The sequence below is a fragment of the Phyllostomus discolor genome, chromosome X (assembly GCF_004126475.2).
Source record: "Phyllostomus discolor isolate MPI-MPIP mPhyDis1 chromosome X, mPhyDis1.pri.v3, whole genome shotgun sequence".
In the NCBI taxonomy this organism is placed as follows: Eukaryota; Metazoa; Chordata; class Mammalia; order Chiroptera; family Phyllostomidae; genus Phyllostomus; species Phyllostomus discolor.
This window is the reverse complement of record NC_050198.1, coordinates 95,117,877-95,140,115: the sequence shown is the minus strand read 5'-3', so window position 1 is coordinate 95,140,115 and position 22,239 is coordinate 95,117,877. Positions and strand designations below refer to the sequence as shown.

The 22,239-nt window shown below is 40.7% G+C and overlaps 1 protein-coding gene across 1 annotated transcript; it reads left to right on the top strand.

Annotated features, from left to right (window-relative positions):
* The first annotated feature begins 8,217 nt into the window (after window positions 1-8,217).
* On the top strand, window positions 8,218-22,140 carry NONO (non-POU domain containing octamer binding). Its single transcript, XM_028522320.2, has 11 exons — window positions 8,218-8,348; window positions 14,123-14,306; window positions 15,294-15,487; window positions 17,103-17,404; window positions 18,000-18,095; window positions 18,285-18,481; window positions 18,830-18,914; window positions 19,335-19,437; window positions 20,000-20,039; window positions 20,272-20,381; window positions 21,112-22,140. The coding sequence occupies exons 2-11, from the start codon at window positions 14,132-14,134 to the stop codon at window positions 21,244-21,246; spliced, it is 1,437 nt and encodes a 478-aa protein (XP_028378121.1). The 5' UTR covers window positions 8,218-8,348; window positions 14,123-14,131; the 3' UTR covers window positions 21,247-22,140.
* The last annotated feature ends 99 nt before the right edge of the window (window positions 22,141-22,239 follow it).

The following is a 22,239-nucleotide window of genomic DNA, read 5'->3' as shown; positions in this document are numbered from 1 at the left end:
TACAAAATGTTCTCCAACACAGTTGCAATGGTTGTATATTTTTTCTAGTATTTGGATGCACCATGCTTTATTTAACTAATTACTGCTGGATATCAAACTTGCATTTTCTCATGACAGGCAAGTCTACATAGAACACGGCCAAACAAATGGAGCTACTATTCAGAAGTCATTGATTAGAGTAAGGTTCACCCTTTAAAACTCACTCTGGAAACATATGGATTCTTTTGTAATTTTTTTTTATTTTTCAATTACATTTGACATTCAATATTATATTAGTTTCAGGTGCACAGCCTAGTGGTTAGACATTTATATAACTTGCAAAGTGATCCCCCTTGATAAGTCTAGTACCCCCCTGACACCATACATAGTTATTACAATATTATTGACTATATTCCCTATACTGCACTTTACATCCCCGTGACTAGAGGGTATTAAGTGAAATAAGTCAGACGGAGAAAGACAAATACCATATATGTGAAATCTAAAACAGAAAATAAACAAACAAAACAGAAACAAGCTCATAGACACAGACAGCAAGCTGATGGTTGCCAGACAGGAAGGGGGGATTTGGGGGGCTGAGTAAAAAAGATGAAGGGATTAAGAAGTATAAACTGACAGGGACACCGGTATGGGGATTCATGTGGGAGTGGGGGGTGGGCTGGGTGGAGGGAGGCAAAGTGGGAAAAATTGGGACAACTCTAATAGCATAAACAATAAAACATTTGAATTAAAAAGCAGTACAAATGGGCAGTCACAAAACATGGGTTCTTATTTAATGTTTTATAGCATTCTCAAATACCCTGAAATGAAGAAAAGGGAAATATGCATTCGGGGAGACACTGGGAAAATGCTAGCCTGTGAGCTCCTCAACAATGGGGACCACTTCTTACTCATTTCTGTCTCCAGCATCTAGTATAGTCCCTGATAGATACTCAGTGAATATTGATTGGATGAATAGTTGGACAGATGAATAAAGGAGACAAAGGGGAAAAGCCCCAGTGAAATCAAACGGTAGCAATACTTCTATAATATAAGGCTTAAGAAGGAGAGAAATGAGAGGGAAACAAGAGGGAAGCAAAGGCAGGCAGGTAAAAACAGGGAATCTATCTTTATCTTTATCTTTAAAAAGAAGGATAAGTGAAATGGGGGACAGGTGAAACGTGAAAAGAAGGCTAGGTGAAAAGGCACCTATTTGTCCTTATCAGCAAGTCTGACTTAGTACTGTGATTCTGACTATTCTCTACTCTTTAACATTCACTCTGTCCTGTCCAAACATCTCTCCCAGTTTTGAAGGCAACATATTTCAATTTACTCCACAGAGGGTCAACTAGCCCCGCCTGATGTGGCTCAGTGGACTGAGCACCAGCCTGCAAACCAAAGGGTCGCTGGTTCGATGCCCAGTCAGGGCACATGCCAGGGTTGCAGGCCAGGTCCCCAGTTGGGGTCTCAGGAGAGGCAACCACACATTGATGTTTTTCTCCCTCTCTTTTTCCCTCCCTTCCCCTCTGTCCCCTCAGTCTAAAAATTAATAAAGTAAAATATTTTTTTAAAAAAGAAACCTGTACACTTTAGCTATCTTCTCCTGTCTCCCCATCCCCCACAGTCTATGCAAGCACTATTCCACGTTCTGTCTCCATAGAGTCACCTATTCTGGACATTTCATATAAATGAAATCACATAATATGTGGTCTTTTGTGACTGGCTTTTTTCACTTAGCGTAATGTTTTGAAGGCCCATCCATGCTGTAGCATGGATCAAAACTACATTCCGTTTTACAGCTGAATAATATGCCATTGTGTGCATATACCATTATTTGTGTCACCATTCACTAGTTGATATACCTTTTTGGCTATTTTGAACAATGCTGCTATAAACATTCCCATATACAAGTTTTTATGTGGACATAGGTTTTCAGTTTTATTGGATTCATAATGAAGAGTAGAATTTCTGGATCACATGGTAACTTTGTGTTTATTTTTTACTGAGAGAGAAATACTGATTTGTTGTTCCACTTATTTATGCATTCATTGGTTGCTTCTTGTATGTGCCCTGACTGGAGATTAGACCCACAACTTTGGTGTACTGGGACAATGCTCTAACCAGCTGAGCTACTGAGCCAGGGTCTGGTAACTTCATGTTTACAATTGTTTGAGTAACTGCCAGACTGTCTTCCAAAAAAGCCGCAGTTTTATTTTTGTTAAGATTTTAAAATTTATTTTTAGAGAGAGGAGAAGGGAGAGAGAAAGCGGGAGAGGAACATCAATGTGTAGTTGCTTCTCATATGCCCCCAACTAGGGACCTGGCCTGCAACCCAGGCATGTGCCCCGACTGGGAATCGAACTGGCGACCCTTTGGTTCACCGGCTGCCACTCAGTCCACTGAGGCACACCAGCCAGGGCTAGCTGCACTATTTTCTATTTCCATCAACAGAGTTCCAGTTTCTCCACATCCTTGTTAACTTGTTATCTGATTAATCAAAGCCCATTTATTTAGATCTTGAATTTCCTTCAACAATATTTTGTAGTTTTCAGAGTATAAATTTTGGATTTCTTTTGTTAAATTTGTTCTTAAGCATTTTATTCTCTTTCACGTTGTTGTAAATGTTCCTCACTTTAGCTTTCAAATTATTCATTGCAAATGTACAGAAATGCAATTCAGTTTTTTTATAATATAACCTTTACATTTTCTTCTCTTTTTTTAAAGATTTTATTTATTTATTTATTTATTTATTTTTAGACAGAGGGGAAAGGAAGGAGAAAGAGAGGGAGAAAAACATCAATGTGTGGTTGCCTTTCGCGCTCCCCACCCCGGGGAACCTGGCCTGCAACCCAGGCATGTGCTTTGACCCTCAAAACAGCGATACTCTGTTTCGTAGTCTGGCGCTCAATCCTCTGAGCCACACCAGCCAGGGCGCAATTCAGGTTTGTATATTGATCTTGTATCCTGAAACTCTGCTTGTTTTAGTTCTCATGTTTTTAGTGGTTCCCTTAGGATTTTCTACATATAAGATCATGTCATCTGCAAATAGATAGTTTTATTCTTGCTTTCCATTTTGGATAACTTTTATTTCTTTTTCTTGCCAATTTTCCTGGGTACAACCTCTAGTACGATGTCGAACATCTGTGACATCCACTTATAGTTCTTTAAACAGTCTTGCACTGTAGGCCATTCACTTTTTCTTTTTTGTTTGTTTTGTTAAATAAACTTTATTTATTTATTTTTAGAGAGAGAGGAAGGGAAGGAGAAAGAGAGGGAGAGAGACATAGATGCCTCTCAAATGACAAGGAACTGAACCCGCAACCCAGGCTCATGTCCTGATCAGGAATCGAACCAGTGACCCCTCGCTTCATAGGACAACACCCAACCAACTGAGCCACACTGATCAGGGTCATTCACTTTTTCTTGTTTGATGCTTCCTTTTTATCTAGTTGTTTAGGAATTTATTGAGGACACAGGAATCAACCTTAGTACAGATAGACCACACATTATTATGTTCAGTACCTTGAAAGTAATCAATGAATATCATATGACTGATAATGATAGGAAATAGAAAACAATGACCTCTCAGAGCCTCCCTTGGGCCCTTATGTTGCTTAGCTGACTCCTCTCACCAAAACTTGACCAAAACTGTACTGATTGACTTTCTCCCAATGGTGCTCTGCCTCCTCTGTTTCCGTTCCTGGTCAGCGGCACAACGACACAACCAGGCACCCAAAACAGAACCTTGGGTATCATTCTAGTCTTCTTCTACTTCTTACCCCCATACATTTAACTGGTTATTATGTCCCCTTGATCCTACCTTCTAAATATTTAGATTTCGTTTCCTCTTCCATCCCTACAACCACTCTCATAGTTCAGGTCTTCATCTTTCACCTGAAATTATTATTTGTGTGTTGTAACACATGTCTCTATCTCTTCACTTATCTCCTCCAATCCTTGCTACACACCCTGTTGCCAGGGTGACTGTGATAAACTGAATAATGCGCCCCTAGTGATATCCCTGCCCTAATTCCTAGAGCCTGCAAATGTACCTTATATGGCAAAAAAAAAAAAAAAAAAATTAAAGATAGGACTTTGCAGATATGATTATGTTAACAATCTTCAGATGGAGACATTATCAAAGATAGGCCCTAAATGTAATGACAGATGTTCTTATGAGAGAGGCAGAGGGGAGATAACACTTCACACTGGTCGGAATGGCCATCATAAATAAATCAACAAACACTAAGTGCTAGTGAGGTTGTGGAGAAAAGGGAACCCTAGTACATTGTTGGTGGGAATGCATACCGGTGCAGCCAACTGTGGAAAACAGTATGGAATTTCCTCAAAAAAAACAAAAAATGGAACTGCCTTTTGACCCAGCAATTCCACTGCTGGGACTATACCCTAAGAATCCTGAAACACTAATTCAAAAGAACCTATGCACCCCAATGTTCATAGCAGCGCAATTTACAATAGCCAAGTGCTGGAAACAGCCTAAGTGCCCATCAGTAAATGAGCAGATCAAAAACCTGTGGTATATTTACACAATGGAATACTACACAGCAGAAAGAAAGGAGCTCCTACCCTTCACAACAGCATGGATGGAACTGGACAGCATTATGCTAAGTAAGCCAGGCGGTGAAAGACAACTACCATGTGATCTCACCTATAAATAGAGCCTAATCTACAAAACAAACAAGGAAAATAGAACCAGAGACATTGAAATAAAGAACAAACTGACAGTAACCAGAGGGGATGGGGGAGGGAGATAATGAGGAAAGAAGGGAAAGAGTCATCAAGGAACATGTATAAAGGACCCATGGACAAAGCCAAAGGGGGTAGGATTGAGGGTGGGAGGTGGGAGTGGGTGAGGTGGGAGAAAGCGGTGGTGGGAAAATGGAGACAACTGTATTTGTACAACAATAAAAAGTGCTAAAAAATAAGACCTAGTGACAAGAAAAAAAAAGAGAGGCAAAGGGAGATTTGACACATAAAAAGGAAAAGGCCACGTGACCATGAAGACAGAGAGATTGGAGTGATGCTGCCATATGCCAAGGAATGCCACCGGAATCCACCACAGGCTGGAAAAGACAAGAAACAGTCTCCCCTAGAGTCTCCTGGGGGATCGTGACACCTGCCAACACTTCGATTTCACACTTCTGGCTTCCAGAACTATGAAAGAATAAATTTCTGCTGTTTTAAGCCACTGAGTTTGCGGCAATATTTTCAGCAGCTTTAGACATAAATACAGTGATCTTTCTGAAGTTCAAACCTATCATACACAGAACAAATTTATTCTCTTTACCGCTGTCTTTCAGTCTGTTTGTCTCTGTCTCTTTATGTATCTACTTGTATCTATATATATGAACCCCCTACACACATACAAGTGCATATATGTGATAGATAATCTGGAAGAAAACATACCAAAATGTTAACAGTTACTTCTGCATAGTGGGATTATGATGCTTTTTATACTTCTGCGTGTTTTCAAGTTTTTCCCTCAAAAAGCATACATTACTTTGCCCTGGCTGGCGCAGCTCAGTGGATTGAGCGTGGGCTGTGAACCAAAGCATCGCGGGTTCGATTCCCACTCAGGGCACATGCCTGGGTTGCAGGCCATGGCCCCCAGCGACCGCACATTGATGTTTCTCTCTCTCTCTCTTTCTCCCTCCCTTCCCTCTCTAAAAATAAATAAATACAATCTTTTAAAAAAAGCATACATTACTTTTATATTACTGTTATAATCAGAAAGGACACTATGTTATCTTTTTAAAAACCCTTCAATGTCTCCCCATCACCTACAGATTAAAGGACAAATTTAGAAGTATGGTACAGGCCCTTAAAGATTTGGCCCACGCCTATCTCTCTAGTCTAATTTCCTATTACTCAGCTTCCCACTTCTCTTGAGCCATGACAAGTTCCCTAAAGCACAGGCCATTCTGCCTCATTAGGGCTGGCATTCTGACACTTCGTACTTCATTGGATTTCTGGGTGCTTCACCTGCTGTCAGGTCTGCCCATGAAGTCCAACTGAAATAATCATCACTATGGTTATGGTTACAGTTATAAAAAGGAGGGGAGGGGAGAAGGATGGATGCCCTATTCTCTGTGATTACATAGAATTGTAACCAGGTACTTATTTCCATGGTAACCAGGAAAACCAGCAGTCCAACACCACTATTGTTCCCAAGATTTACAGAGATTCAACAGGTGTCATCATTGCCATGGGGACATTGTAAATCTCCAGGTCAGACTGATTCCATATTCTGTAGGACACCAATCGGGTAATCACCTTCATTTTTCAGTAATGCCTAACTAGCCCTGTGGTTAATCAAGGGCTAGGAGGCTCAGTTGATAGGTTTTTGTAGTTAATTCCCCCTAATTACGGGTCTGAATTCAACCTCTAGGTTAAGACCCAATTCAAAGGTGCTCTTTCCTGCGAAGCCATTTCTGATCCATTCAAGCAAAGCCTCGTTCTTTTCAGTTACCGCTCTACCTCTAATATGCTATTGTTATTTATTTGCTGACAGTACTGAAATTATTTGTTTTCATTAACATTTCTTTGCCTATGTGGTTATTGTCTTGAGGAGATACACAAATGGTGTACACTTCTGAATCTATAGTACCTTTTTAATAATTTTTTCCTACAACGAATACTAAAAACCATCATGTGGTGCTTAATATTAAAAAGTCCCTATAAATCTTTATGTATTTATATGGAAAGACAGCTAAAGTATTTTTTCAGTGAGGCCATGACTCAGAACTGTATAGCTTAATCATACATATATAAAGAAGTATAAACATTTCTGTTTGACCAGGACAGTAAAAATATAGATAATAGAAATACAAGAAAGTAATCATAACTGTAACCAGTGGAATGAGTAGAGAGACTTTTCTGTCTTTACGATATTGAGTATTGTTTGATTTTTTTTTCCATGGGCAGGGAAAAATGTCTTTTTCAGAAGAGATAGAGGTAAAAATTTTTTTAATAATACAGGTGTTATTATCAAAAAGTTCGGGTACCACTGGTCTAGATAGTATGCCCAATTATAGTAGGCACTAGCTATATATGACTAAATTTTAGCTAATTAAAATGAAATAGAATTAACAATTCAGTTCCTCAGTCACACTAGTCCTATTTTAAGCCCTTAATGGTCGCATATGACCAGTAGCTACTGTACTGAACAGAGCAGACACAGAACATTTCTATCATCGCAGAAGGCTCTATTGGACAGTGCAGGTCTACTTCACTATGTCCCCACATAAAGTGGAGCCAGTTGGGACACCCTGAAACCCTCAGTGTGAATTAGTTAATTAGTGAGAATTAACTACAAACACCTATCAACTGAGCCTTCCAGCCCTTGATTAACCACAGGGCTAGTTAGGCATTACTGAAAAATGAAGGTGATTACCCGATTGGTGTCCTACAGAATATGGAATCAGTCTGACCTGGAGATTTACAATGTCCCCATGGCAATGATGACACCTGTTGAATCTCTGTAAATCTTGGGAACAATAGTGGTGTTTGGACTGCTGGTTTTCCTGGTTACCATGGAAATAAGTACCTGGCTACAATTCTATGTAATCACAGAGAATAGGGCATCCATCCTTCTCCCCTCCTTTTTATAACCGTAACAATAACCACAACCATAGTGATGATTATTTCAGCTGGACTTCATGGGCAGACCTGGCAGCAGGCGAAGCACCCAGAAACCTGAAGAAGTATGAAGTGTCAGAATGCAAGCCCTAATGAGGAAGTGTGAAAAAGAAACATGGCGGGGCCTTTTTTTTTTTTTCAGTAGGAAAAGGCTAGATCTGTGACACCGAATACAATGACATTGTTACTCTTGCTTCTTGCACAGGCGCAGTGCAGGAAGCCTCAGAGCACGCCTAATACGCACATTTTCTTCCCTTCTCCCTCTCTTTCCATTTTCCTCTCTCTCCCTTCCCCCGCCTCCTCTCCCCCTCCCATCATTTGGTCTTCCAGTCTTTCCGTTAGCCCGTTTACATCTCTCCTTCCGAGCTTCCATCCCCCTCCCCCCTTCCTTTTCGGCCTCTAGCGGACGCAACTAACGCATGCGCATTAGGTACGAAGCCTCGCTCTTTGTCCCCATCTGTCGTTCACCAGAACCTAAGTCTTTCGCATTCGGCAACCAATAGGATCTTAGAAATGGCGGAAAACTGATTCCGCCTCTGAAGATGAACCTTGATTGGCAGTTTACATAACCAATCGGGAATGCCACTTTGTGTCCCTGGGGAGGCACCGAGCTCCGTCGTCTCGTTTCCGGCCATCGCGCGCTCTTTTCTTGGGACGGTAGAGGCCGTGTAGCGTCGCCGTTACTCCGAGGAAAGAACAGTCGGTAGAGGGTGAGTTTGGGGACGACTTATTTCTCTTTTGAGAGAGGAGTAGGATTTCTCGCGACAAGCGCTGAAGGAAGAGGTTGGGGCAAGGCTAGATTTGGAGGGAGGCTGGCGGATCGTTCCAAGGCCCCTTGAGGCCTTGTCCCCGCCGCTGCACGCGTTAACCAGTCCACCTGCGCGCGGGGGCTTATCTCACTCAAACTTGACTCCCTCCGCGTTTCTTTGTGCGATGTGGCCTCGAATATTAGTCCTGTCAGTAAGTTCCCTGGGTCTGAGGGTGTGGGGTCTATCATCCCAGAGCTCTGGAGTGGGGGCAGAAGGAGGAGGCGCTTTGTCGGGCGCTCCTCCCCTCGGCCTCGCGAGGCCTTGAATTCCGAATGAGCAACTGGGCCCCCCGGGCGATGTTTCTTTGTCAAAACTCTTTGCTGGGAAGTTCATCTGCTCGCGAGGACCCCGCTGCGTTCCTCCTCCAGTTCGTGTATGCGGGGCCCCCCTCCCCCCGCCCTTTTAAGTCTTGTTGCCTAGCTACTCGACCCATGTGTAGCATCACTTACAAAAAATGAAACTTAATTTTATGGATTTTTTTAAACGAGTATTTTCTACTTGGGGAAGTGGTTATCGTAAGGTGACACCTTTCTTTGTGTTCTTAACAGAAGTCAAGGTTAGAGAAGCCCGGGAGGCACTTTGCTATCTTAAATCTAGGTTGAGGTAGGTGTAGGGTAGCCAGATAAAATATAGGACGTCCCGTTAAATAGAATTTCACATAGCGAATTGTTTTTTACTATACATTGCATGGGATTTACACACAAAAATGCATTTTTTGTCGTAAATTAAAATTTTTCTGTTGTGCATTTTAATTTGATAAATCTGCTAACTGGTGTGGGGGTGGGAGACACAGGCTAGATTTATACAGTCTTTGCCCAACTTGTTATTAAATGTAAGGTCCTAGTAACTCTTAGGAATATTTTTTGAAAGGACCTTACCATGTCAGTGTATTCGACAGCTTTCAGGCTGGTTCATAACCAGGAGGCCATCTCAGTCTGGTGGATTTTTACCAGATTTTCCCTGTTGTTTCCACTTAAAATTTTGAACCTTATCCTGAAAATTAAGGGGACATTTAATTTAGATTTTAGATATGTGTGATATAGTACTTGGTGTCCTGTACCTAAACATTTGTGCCTGATATCCCCAGTCTTTCTAAACCAACAATACATATTTTGTCAAGCAAGTCCTTCATCCAGGTTTGTCTTTTGGACAGAAATCCTTGCTGTGATATTTGTTCTCTTCGCAAAGGTCCCCTGGTTCGGGGGCAGTGGATTTATTACTGAGAAATTTCTGCTTGTATTTCCAAGTTATATTGGTGGCCATCATCAGGAGTAGGTGACTTCATTCATTACTTAGTGTTCACCATTGAGTGTCTGCTTGGGAAATGACAAACTGAAGGAGGGATTATACAGATTAACATTATGGAAATAAAAACACAAAGTCAGGGAATTTGGTTATACACGTGATTTTTGCTATAATTCAGAAGAGTGGAGAAAGAATGTAATTAATGACATTTGTCTAGCTTACGCACCCACAATGTGTAGAGATAAGGGTAGTGGCAGCCAACATGTGCTTGCTATGTATGTGATCTCATTTAGTCCTTAAAATAACCAGCCCTGCGAGTTAGATATTGTTACCCCCATCTTACAGGTGAGGAATGTGAGGCTCAGAAGTCAGGTGACATGTCTAGTAAGTTGGACTCTGAAATTGAAGTGAGTTTGTTTACAAAGCTTGTGGTGTCAGTGATGAATAGGAGATTCTCCTTTCCCTGCCCCATCATACTGTGTGACCTTGGATGGGCATCATTTTTCTTACTCAGAAGTATAATAGTTGTGAGTACTAAATGAGAATGCAGATTTAGCACAGTGCCTGACATATAATGGCTGATAAATATCATGTATTATCATCTCAACTACCAGGCTACATTTTCTAAATTCTAAACTAACCTCCCTTGAAGTGATCTTAAATGGTTTAGAACATCTGGTACTTTGTTTTCAAAGAGGAAGGTCATTCCTACTAAGAAGTTGTAAAATGGCCTTTCTTTTCTTCTTTATTGTTTGCTCTATTACTGTTATCCCAGTTTTTTCCCTTTTGCCCCCCTCCACCCAACCCACCCCTAAAATGGCCTTTTTGAAATGAAACAATCAGGTGTGGGTAAGATGTAAATGGAGGGTAAGAGGGTCCTTGGATTCTAGCCAGAGATAAGAAAACCTAGTTGAAGAAATGACTGTGAAGGTAATTCAAGTTTCTGTTATAGGTCACTTTGGCAAATAGGGAAAGGAGAGGTGTTTAATAGCTGGAACTCAAATAGGAAAAGATCTGATTCTAATGCCCACTTTAGCCTGTTTCCAACTGTTGCTGTGGTAGACCTTGAATTTTGCATGTTTTTATTTCTTTTGTGTATTTTACTTTTAAATTGTGATTTCCTGTTTTTAAAAAAGGTATTCCATTTTCTGTGAAACTGCTATTCATGGCATTTAAAGTTGTTACAACTGTTTGACAAAACGGTTGCCACTATGTGGCAAGAGTCACAGATTCAGTTATTCTGTTTTTATCCTAAGGAAATAATTAAGCAGAAACCTACAAAAGATATTTACTGCAGCATTATAATAAGAAAACGTTGAAAACAACCTAAATGTGTCATAGTAGAGTCGTTCAATAGTTTAGTAAATCCACTGAGCTTTATGTAGCTGTTAAAAATTATAATTATGTTGACATTGTAGAAATAAAAGCTGAATATACAATGGTGCATTATGATTACAGTCATTGAACTGATAATGTATGTTTTGGAAGGTAAAGAAGCAAAAATGGAAATTGTGAGAGGAATATTTGCTCCGTGGTGTGCCCTAAGGTTTAGGTATGAGCATTGTTTATAGTGGTGAAAAATTAGAAGCAACTCAGGTGTCCAACACAACAGTGGCTTGGTTGGCAGCTGAATACCATGTCCATTAACAATGTAGGAGATTAGAGACATGAAAACTGTCAGTCATATGTTATAAAGTAGAAATGGAATTATAAAACTCTTATGAAATAGTCATATAAATTTACAAATAGTTTTTATAATACCCTATTTATAAAATATCCCTGAAAGGGTATATACCAGAATGTTAACAGTGACTGTTTTTTAGTACTGGGTCTTTACATAACAAAGAAGCATTTTGTCATAAGTGCATATTAATGAGAAACATAAAATTGGTGAAGTGACATAAATGACCAAGTCTGGGTTTAAATGTCAGCTTTCTAGTGGGGCTTACCTCACAGCTCTTATTTAAAATTACTATCTTCTACCTCTCACTCCCTATCCACTTTGCCCACCACCCTGTTTTTCTTTATCTTTTGGTAACACCTCTTCTTAAGTACTGTGTAATTTAATTATTATGTGTATTGTTTTGTCTCTCACTAGAGGGTAAAATCCCAGAAGGTAGGAATCTTTGCTTTGTTCATTGATGCACCCAAAGCACCTAGAACAGTGCCCAGCAAATAGGCATCCAGTGAATATTTATTTGTTGAATGAATTAGTAACAAAAGTTAGTAAAAAAAAATCAATAACCTACGAGCAGGACAGTTGTCATTTTTGCCTACCTTTTGTTACTTGTCTACATTCATGCATTTTTAAAAAAAACCCTTTCCCTCTTAAAGCATCAGCATTTTTCATGTTTGCATGGCCTTCATAATTTTCAATGCTATGTAACATTCCATTGTATAGACATACCATAATTCATTAAAAACTCTTCCCCAAATTTTGGGTATATGAGTCATTTTTATTGTTTTGTTACCATAAAGGCCATTGCAGTGGATATTTCGTGTGTGTGTGTGTGTGTGTGTGTGTGGTGTGTGTTATTTTTAACCCAGCTTATTTAAGTCCATTTATGTGTTGACAATTTAAATGCTGGAATAAATTGTCTATGACTTTGCGATATTATGTGGTTTAAGAACCAGAAATAGAATAAACATATTTAGAATTTACTGTGCAAATAACTTTGAAAAATATCCTTCAAGAATAGATTACAGTTCTACCCTAATGTCTATAAATGCACTTTTTTTTTGAGATGGGGGGGAGGGAGCGAAATAGCAATGTGTGGTTGGCTTTTGAGCATGTGCCCTGACTGGGAATCAAACCAATGACCCTTTGGTTTGCAGGCCCGTGCGCTCAATCCACTGAGCCACACCAGCCAGGGGTTTTGTTTTTTTGTTTGGTTTTGTTTTTTAACTGTTGTTCAAGTAGTTGTCTTCATTTTCTCCCCAATATTCTCCCCCCCACCCACCCCAGCCATCCGCACCTCCCACCCCTGATCCCCCACTCCTTGGTTTTGTCCAGGTGTCCTTGATTTTCAAGTTACATTCTTAGGGTGAATTTCTAGGAACATCTGAGTTAAAGAATATGAACATCTTGATAGCTCTTGTTACCTGTTTTGTTATAAAACAACTTTTGGATAGAATATTTCATAATTGCATGGAATATAAGTTGTACTATTGTAAAGAAATCATATAATGTTAACACAGTATTCACAAAAAAAACCATTTTCTGTATCTTTCTTTTAGCTGAATTCTGACTACAGGGTCTTGTATTTAGGGGAAAGGATTTAGAATTGACTTTGCCCTTTCATTTCATTTACTAAAAGAACTGTCTTTGGATGCCAAAGTCTGTCCTCAGTTTGTTAAACCGATCAGTTAGAAAATTTGCAGTCAAAACCATGAACTTTGGAATTCAGTCTGAATTGTACCAAGACTTTTCATTTTGTTTTTTAATCTTATTTGTATTTTTTTAAATATTTTATTTATTTATTTTTAGAGAGGGGAGGGAGGGAGAGAGAGAGAGAGAGAGAGAGAGATCAATGTGCGGTTGCTGGGGGCCGTGGCCTGCAACCTAGGAATGTATCCTGGCTGGGAATCGAACCTGGGACACTTTGGTTCCCAGCCCGCGCTCAATCCACTGAGCTACGCCAGCTAGGGTTATTTGTATTTTTAAATGACAGAATTTAATATTTTATGTTTGTATATCTATTTTTTAATTTGTTGCTCTTATTGCTTTGGTAGCCATTTATCTTTATTGTGATTGGCAACAATATTTACTGAGTGCGTATTATATGCCAGTACTTGAACTACTGTTTTCACATATTTATTAGTAGACATAGCCACTTCGAGAGGTAGGTATTTGTTATAATAGGTATCTTTATAATAGCTTAAGAAACTGATGCAGAAGTAATTTACTACTAAGTAGTACATGACTAGTATTAGGACCATGCTTCGGACCTAAGTATGTCTAACTCTACAGCCCATACTTTTCCTGCTGTTCATTCCATAGTATCTAGTGTAGGCTAGAACTGTGCAAGGTGCCAGAGAAGAACAAGGCTTACTAATTTTTGTCCTTGTGATAACTAGAATCTGTTTCTATCGTTATATTTTTAATGTGCTTTAATATTATGAGAGGGTCAATTTTTAGGGGGTAGGTGTTTTTAGGAAGGTAGTTCCCTATTATGTGTAAAATTATTGAATGGGCAAATACTGCAAGTCATTCCTAGTATAAGCTCTTCTGGTCTGGTACTTGTCTAGTTTCTATGTGCCACGTAACTGTTAATGCCTGGTTGTTTTTAATATTATATTTTTTAATGTACTCCTTTGCCACACTATTCAAAATAACCAATTGTTTGGGTTTGGCAAAAGCCAGGGTAGCGAAGGTGAGTGATTGCATTCTTAGCATTGAATGTATTTGACAGTTCATATTTTATTTTTAGGGTTTAAAAATGCAGAGCAATAAAACCTTTAACTTGGAGAAGCAAAACCATGCTCCAAGGAAGCATCATCAGCATCACCACCAGCCGCACCACCAGCAGCAGCAGCAGCAACAGCAGCAGCAGCAGCAGCAGCAGCCACCGCCACCAACAATACCTGCAAATGGGCAACAAGCCAGCAGCCAGAGTGAGTGCATGCTAAGTGATGAGGTAGACATAGGTTCCCTCTTGGGAATGGGTTCTTGGATTTTAGGTTAGTCTTTTGGATTATTTAAAAAATGGGTCTTTGTTTTTCTTTTCTCTGTTTACCTCTTAATACTACTTAAGATAGAAAAAGGCTGATTGTCTGAAACCAAGGAGCAGACATGTTATAGGATAGCAATTGAGTTTAGGTTGTTTTGCTGTGTTTACACATTTTACTGCTAAACAGATGTCTGTGTGTTTTACCTCAGCTTAGTTTCTTTGAGATAATCAGATGACTGGTAGTTAGGGAACATATAGAACAAGTCTTTAAGACTTAATGGGGAAGTAGTCTGGTACTGAGTAATTATTACACTTTCAGCCTGGGGCCTGTGCCAGCCCATTTTTTAATTGGTGAAAAGTCTTTAAAGGTATGTTCCCAGTTGTTCAGCAAACTTTGAACACCTGTGGTATGCCTCTAAGACTAGAACCTACTTCAACCCTCTTTATTTCCAGAGATTTCTACAAAGAGTACTCTTTGCTAACTCATTTCTTTACACTCTGTTATCCCCAAGCATGAAAGAATGGGAACTATTAAGGTTATAAAGATTGGTGAGATAGGGGAATAGAGCAGTTATGTTTTACATTTAAAAATCTGTCCCTTCTCACATGAATTCCTTGACTTGCATAATTTTCTCTTTAGCCAATAGCTCCTGTATTGTCTTTCTGTCTATGACTTAGTCCAGGTTGGGTCCTGGCCCACAGTAGAGCTTTTGAGACATCCCCCATCCCTGCCCCCAGATGTCTTGATACTGCTTTCAGAGTCTTAAGGTACAATTTAAGGATAAGTGGTTAGTGGATAGATTGCAATGGGAAATGGTGTTTTGTTTTCCTATAGCAGTTAGGTTTCCTAATCTAGCAGTAGTTGTAGCTCTTTGAGAATGACTGTAAATCTCTTTCCTCAATCTTTGATTGACTATGTGTCTTCTCTCAGATGAAGGCTTGACTATTGACCTGAAGAATTTTAGGAAACCAGGAGAGAAGACCTTCACCCAGCGTAGCCGGCTCTTTGTGGGCAATCTTCCTCCTGACATCACTGAGGAGGAAATGAGGAAACTATTTGAGAAATATGGGAAGGCAGGCGAAGTCTTCATTCATAAGGATAAGGGCTTTGGCTTTATCCGCTTGGTAAGCAACTGTAGGTTTATAAAACAAAGCTGGGGAATGATGGGTATGGAAAATTAGACAGTAAATAATTCTCAGATTGTCTCTTAAAACCTCATAGGTTTTTATTATAATATAGGTTTATTTGCCTAAGATACTAGGGCTAAAGTAGGCCCTTTGGAACTTTTTTTTTTTTAAATTGCACATTAGATGCATGTTTAAGGCACCCACCTTTTTTTAAAGATTTGTTCATTTATTTAGAGAGGGAAGGGAGGGAGAGAGAGAGAAACATCAATGTGTGCTTGCTGGGGGCCATGGCCTGCAACCCAGGCATGTGCCCTGGCTGGGAATCGAACCTGTGATGCTTTGGTTCGGAACCCCGCCCTCAATCCACTGAGCTACGCCAGCCAGGGCGGAACTTTTTTAATTAGGAAATTTTTAACATACAGAAGTAGACAGAAGAGTATATTGAACCTGCACGTATTACTCAACATCAGGAATTAACAACTCACAGTTCATCTTGTTTTACATATACTCTTCCCCTATTTACCACCCTTCAGAAATATTTTAGTATGTTAGAGGTTTTTCTCCCCAGGAAAAATGGGAAAAGGTTTTTATTTTAGTAATGGTCAAAGTTTATATAATTTATTCCCAGAGCCCTTCTACTACATGTATTGTTTCATTTAAGACTCTTTAAAACCATGAGGGGACAGTTCTCTCTCTCTCTCTCTTTTTTTTTTTTAGATTTTATTTACTTATTTTTAGAGAGGGAAGAGAGGGAGAAAGAGAGAGAGAGAAACATCAATGTGTGGTTGCTGGGGGCCATGGCCTGCAACCCAGGCATGTTCCCTGACTGGGAATTGAACCTGCGATGCTTTGGTTTGAAGCCTGAGTTCAATCCACTGAGCTACGCCAGCCAGGGCGACAGTTCTCTTTGTATCTATTTTTTTTTTTAATGTAATTATGCTAAAACATATAACATAAAATGTCTTAATTATTTTTAAGTGTAGATCTTTTTTTAAAAAATCTAATCTGATTTAGGAAACATGTAGAGTGTATGGGGGGCACCTTTCTAGGCATTATTTGTCTCCATAAGTGAGGAACATGATGTGGTCAGAACTAGTATTCCTTCCAGATTTACCACTCACTTAAGACTCTATAGGCAAGTCATGTTCTCTGGGGCTCAGATTCCTCTTCAGTGATGTGAAGGGGGTCCCATCAAGATCTGTGGTTCTAAAGAGGCCTCTTGGAGGATATAAGTGATTCTGGTAACTTGTATATAGCTAGCTGAAATTTAAATACTTTAGCTACTGTATTGTAAGGGTAGGTTTTAGGCTGGTCATTGTCCACGTGATCTGTTACCACTTGGGAGAATAACCTGTGATACCAATGGCCATGTAAGTGTTGCTAACTTTCAGGATTACCAGTTGGATTGTTGCAAGGCCATCAGAACACTTACACTAACCAAAGAGTTAACTGAAACATATAGTTCCGTTCTCCCAGTTTGATCCATGTTTCTTACTACACTTAACAGCCATACTCCTGTTATTTTGAGGCATTCTGAGCTGTGTTACTTTAGACTCTCGATAACTGTGCAGTTCTCTCAAACTGAATTATTCTAACTTCCTCTGCTTTCTAGGAAACAAGAACTCTGGCAGAGATTGCTAAAGTGGAGCTGGACAACATGCCACTCCGTGGAAAGCAGCTGCGCGTGCGCTTTGCCTGCCATAGTGCATCCCTTACAGTTAGAAACCTTCCTCAGTATGTGTCCAACGAACTGCTGGAGGAAGCCTTTTCTGTGTTCGGCCAGGTGGAAAGGGCTGTAGTCATTGTGGATGATCGAGGAAGGCCCTCTGGAAAAGGCATTGTTGAATTCTCAGGGAAGCCAGCTGCTCGGAAAGCTCTGGACAGATGCAGTGAAGGCTCCTTTCTGCTAACTACGTGAGTGAGGGGTCGTTTTCAGAAATAGACCTTAGATAGTTACTTTTTTGTGTGGTCTGGGAAGTTAGTCTTTGGGAACCCTATTCCTTTGTTCATTTAAAGACTGTTGATACTAATTCAGCTTTCTAGTAGGGTTTTCAGTGCAATTTTAAATTAATGCAAGTAGTGTGAGGATTAAGAAATAAACTTTCTCAGTCCTTCAGCAGGTCGTCATGTAATCAGTATTAAATCTCCCCTTTGAAGTTTTATAATTCTGAAAGTAGTTTTGTGCATGCAACATCTTAGTATTTACTCCAAGTTGTTGTCTAGAGTTCTGTAGATACCCAGATATTTAGGCTGCACTTAAGTACTGTATCTACTTTCTTTGAACATCTTTTTTAAGGCTACATTCAGAGATCTGAAGCTTGACTTGATCCTGTCAACCCCAGGTTCCATATAATGCTATTAAAAAGAATTAGTTACTTGGGACTAGGTATAAAACCCCTTCAAAGGGTTAATTGTGTAGTCCTGATCTCTAAAACTAGTTCTTCATGTCAGTGGCAGATGTAGAGAGGGAGCCTAGTGCAGGGTATAATTTGATCTTGCTTTTTCCCAGATTTCCTCGGCCTGTGACTGTGGAGCCCATGGACCAGTTAGATGATGAAGAGGGACTTCCAGAGAAGCTGGTTATAAAGAACCAGCAATTTCACAAGTATGTAGTTCTGGCAGATTCCCTTTTGGGTGTTTGTCTGTTCTCAAGGAAGCTTGTAAAAGGATGTGTAAAAGAGGCAGGCCTTTGCTATATGCGTTCACTGGTAGCCATTATCTTGGCCCTCAGGGGGAATGCCTTGCATAGTTAGAATAGTGGACAGTTTTAGTAACCCAGGAACCTTGTCTTTAGGGAGCGGGAGCAGCCACCTAGATTTGCACAGCCTGGCTCCTTTGAGTATGAGTATGCCATGCGCTGGAAGGCACTTATTGAAATGGAGAAACAGCAGCAGGACCAAGTGGACCGCAACATCAAGGAAGCTCGCGAGAAACTGGAGATGGAGATGGAGGCTGCTCGCCATGAGCACCAGGTCATGCTAATGAGGCAGGGTGAGTATAGGCCTATACGTCTTAAAACTAGAAAAAGAACCAAAATAAGTTTATTTCCGGAGTTTCTTTGTATCAATCAGTAGAGAACGGCCTAAACCTCTACTTTTATTCTCTGAAATATTTTGTTGATCTTGGTAGGCAGATGAGCTTGGAGATGTGGCAGAGAATACTGGATTCTGTGGAGAAAGGAAATAATAGGTTTGGCTTTATTTTTGGAATCTGGATACCTCGGATGGCCACTCGGGGATTATATATCCCCTTTGCTTCCTAGATCTTTAATTATGGAAAATTTTTGGGCCCATATGAGGAGAATGAAGAGTACTCTCAATCAGTATGTTGTTTTTCTAGATCTGATGAGGCGTCAAGAAGAACTTCGGAGGATGGAAGAGCTGCACAACCAAGAAGTGCAAAAACGAAAGCAACTGGAGCTCAGGTAACCCTTCTCACCCCCTTTACTACAACAACTCTAAAAGGTAATGTCTCATTAATGCTTCCTACCACCACGCTACCTCATGCGTTTGTAAGTGTATTGGCAAACATTTCTGGCCATTTCTGAAGTTCTCCCTTTGGAAGGGAGATATTTCAGCTGCCTGTTGTTCTGGGAATTATTCAGGGCTACCCCAAAGGGAAAGCAGCTGAATGCTGGTCTCATGAGGCTCCTTTGGGAAAGGAGAACTTTTTTCCCCCAAGAGACATATCTGGGCTGCTTTGGGGCTGGGCACATTTAACACTGAGTTTTCTGGAGAACTATGATAATTTTCACTGGGCTCTTGATCCCTTTGGCTGAGTCCCCTATTATCTGCTCAAGTTCTGGGATGCCTCTGCTTAAATATCTTGGCAATTTTCTGTGTAGGCAGGAAGAGGAGCGCAGGCGCCGTGAAGAAGAGATGCGGAGACAGCAGGAAGAAATGATGCGGAGACAGCAGGAAGGATTCAAGGGAACCTTCCCTGATGCGGTATATCTTTTTTGTGCCCACATTGTACCAAGCCAGTCATGATATGACAAAACCACCATGAATTGTCTGCCACTAGGGCTACACAATATACCAGGTTATGATCAATTTTTCCAGTCTGTGCAATTCCTTTTAGAAAGAATTCACAGGAAAGAAAGGTAAGGTTTGAAGGAGAGCTCTTTTTGCCCCACAGACAATTTAGGATGGGGCCCAGAATGTGCAGTTTAGGCTTAGTGACTGCAGGGCGAGGTATATCCAGTTCCTTAGCCGCCTTGATGAGTCCCCTGCTGTCCTTGCAGTTGTATAGGTTGGAGTTGTAGAAGAAATGAGCCATCTTTCCCCTTTCGGCTCTCCTATACCTAAGAGGAGGCTCTGACTTGTGTCCCATTAGCTGGTCTTGAACTCACTGCATAGCTTGCAAGGAGCTGTTGGTGTTCCTCAGCTTGGTCTCAGTGCACTTGGGATGTGTTATCACTATCTACTTCCCCTAGTGTGTGGTCCTTAGTGGATTATGGTAGAATCCAGTGCTGTCTTAGACACAAAGCGTGTTTCTTTGTTTTTTTAGAGAGAGCAGGAGATACGGATGGGCCAGATGGCTATGGGAGGTAAGGAATCAGGAGGTTAATGGCTCTGATTTCCATTTTTGTCTCATCTCTGCTGAACTATGTAGCTTATCTCATATAGGCCAGATTTAAGTAGTTCACATTTCTGGGAGCATCATTTGGGGGGGTGGGTGGAGTAACATGTCTTAGCCCAAAGATCTTGAATTGTTTCCTTTAGAACAGAAAGAAACTGACAATATCTGTCTCCTGTACTGATCACACTACTCTGCTTTAGGTGCTATGGGCATAAATAACAGAGGCGCCATGCCCCCTGCTCCTGTGCCTGCTGGTACCCCAGCTCCTCCAGGACCTGCCACTATGATGCCAGATGGAACCTTGGGATTGGTAATGAAATGTGGGGCCTTAGAGTAACTCTAAATGGTGATAAGAGAAGAAAGGACTTTGCCTCCACAGTCTCCCGGCCTGCCATAATTTTGCTATAGATAACAGTGTTCAGAGCCACTGTTACCCATTAAATGTAACCTTGAGATCTTTATTTTTGAATCTTGAGCAAACCCAATCTCAAACTATACTTTATTAGGAGTAAGCAGAGGCCTCTGATAGGTCCATGTTACTGTCCATTGCTTCCCTGGATGAACAGGTTCTTTGTCGAGAAGGCAGTGAAGGCTAGGCGTTATCACATAAAATAGGTGTGAATGCAAAAGTCTTTATGGTTCATACAATCCTGAGGTAGTTTTAGTTCTCGTGTCAAAAATGTTAAAACAGGATGAGTTTCAGGTTGCTTGAACAGTGGTCGCCTGCCCTTGTCCGTGTAGCTAGTTCAGGACAAAAAATGTAGGTAGAGTTTACCCATCCTAGGAATTTAGTGTGTGATATTGCTTAGCCAGTAAGAATAGGGCTCGAAAGTGAAAGGTAGGGTGGGTGGGTGGGTCTGTAATCCAGGCGACCTTTCTTTCAGGGACATCTATCCACAGAGTTTTAAACAGGCTAAAGCACCCCCAGCGTCAGGAGCCTTGAAAAATTGGGTGGAGATGGCCTCCAAGGGAGGGGCTGCACATGGGTGGGAAGCTTAGGACATAGGTTATATTGTAATGTTCCTCTTTTTCCCTTTAAGACCCCACCAACTACCGAACGCTTCGGCCAAGCTGCTACAATGGAAGGAATAGGGGCAATTGGTGGAACCCCTCCTGCATTCAACCGAGCAGCTCCTGGAGCTGAATTTGCTCCAAACAAACGTCGCCGTTACTAATAAAATTGCATTGTCTAGTTCCCCAAAACCCTTAAGAGAAAGGACCCTTTTTGGACTAGCCGGAATTCTACCCTGGAAAAGTGTTAGGGATTCCTCCCAATAGTTAGGTCTTCCCTGCCTGTACTACTCTAGGGAGTATGCTGGAGGCAGAGGGCAAGGGAGGGGCAATATTTAACAAATGAATTCTGTATGGTATATCATTTAATCATATCTGTGTGGTGCATTCCTGAAATCTCATGCGATTGATTATTGAGGGCCTGGGAGGGAGGGAACAATGGCAGAGTGGATCCAGTTAGAGCCCCCATTAATCTTGATCATTCCATTCTTTGTTTATCATGTCGTATTTGCTTTTTCATTCTTAAGTTCCCCAACCCCAGAGACACTGCCACATATACCCCCAAAACCCACCAACATCCCCCAATGAATTTAGCCCCATCACTGTATTCACTCCCAGGTGGGAATTCAGGCAAATGTCCGCAGAGGTCACAGATAACATACATACGGTTCTGTTATATCCCATATATTATCCCTTCATGTCCTAAGGAAGACATTTTCTCTTAGAGATTTTCATTTTAGTATATCTTTTAAAAAAATCTTGTGTTAACTTGCCTCCTCCTCCTTCTTGGGTAGGGACGACCCAGGAATGGCGGTCTTGTGTCTGATGTTGCCGATAACAGCTTTTCTTGATAGGCCTAGTACAATCTTGGGAACAGGGTTGCTGTATGCTGAATGTTCGACAGTAGCTCTTAGCCTTGCCTATCCTAGGTAGTTACGCTGTGCATTTTTTTAATTGGTGTACCATGTTTGATTTGTCCCTGATACCTCTGGAGTTTTTCTGGAAAATGGAGCAGTAATGCAGCATCAACTTATTAAAATACATTTTAAGCCTTTTAATCTTCTGTGCTATTTTTGAAGGGGGAGGGAGGGGAGTTCTGTCTCAGGAGATGAGCAGTAGGTTTTATAAAGTATCCATCTAGGCAAACTTGGCAGGGG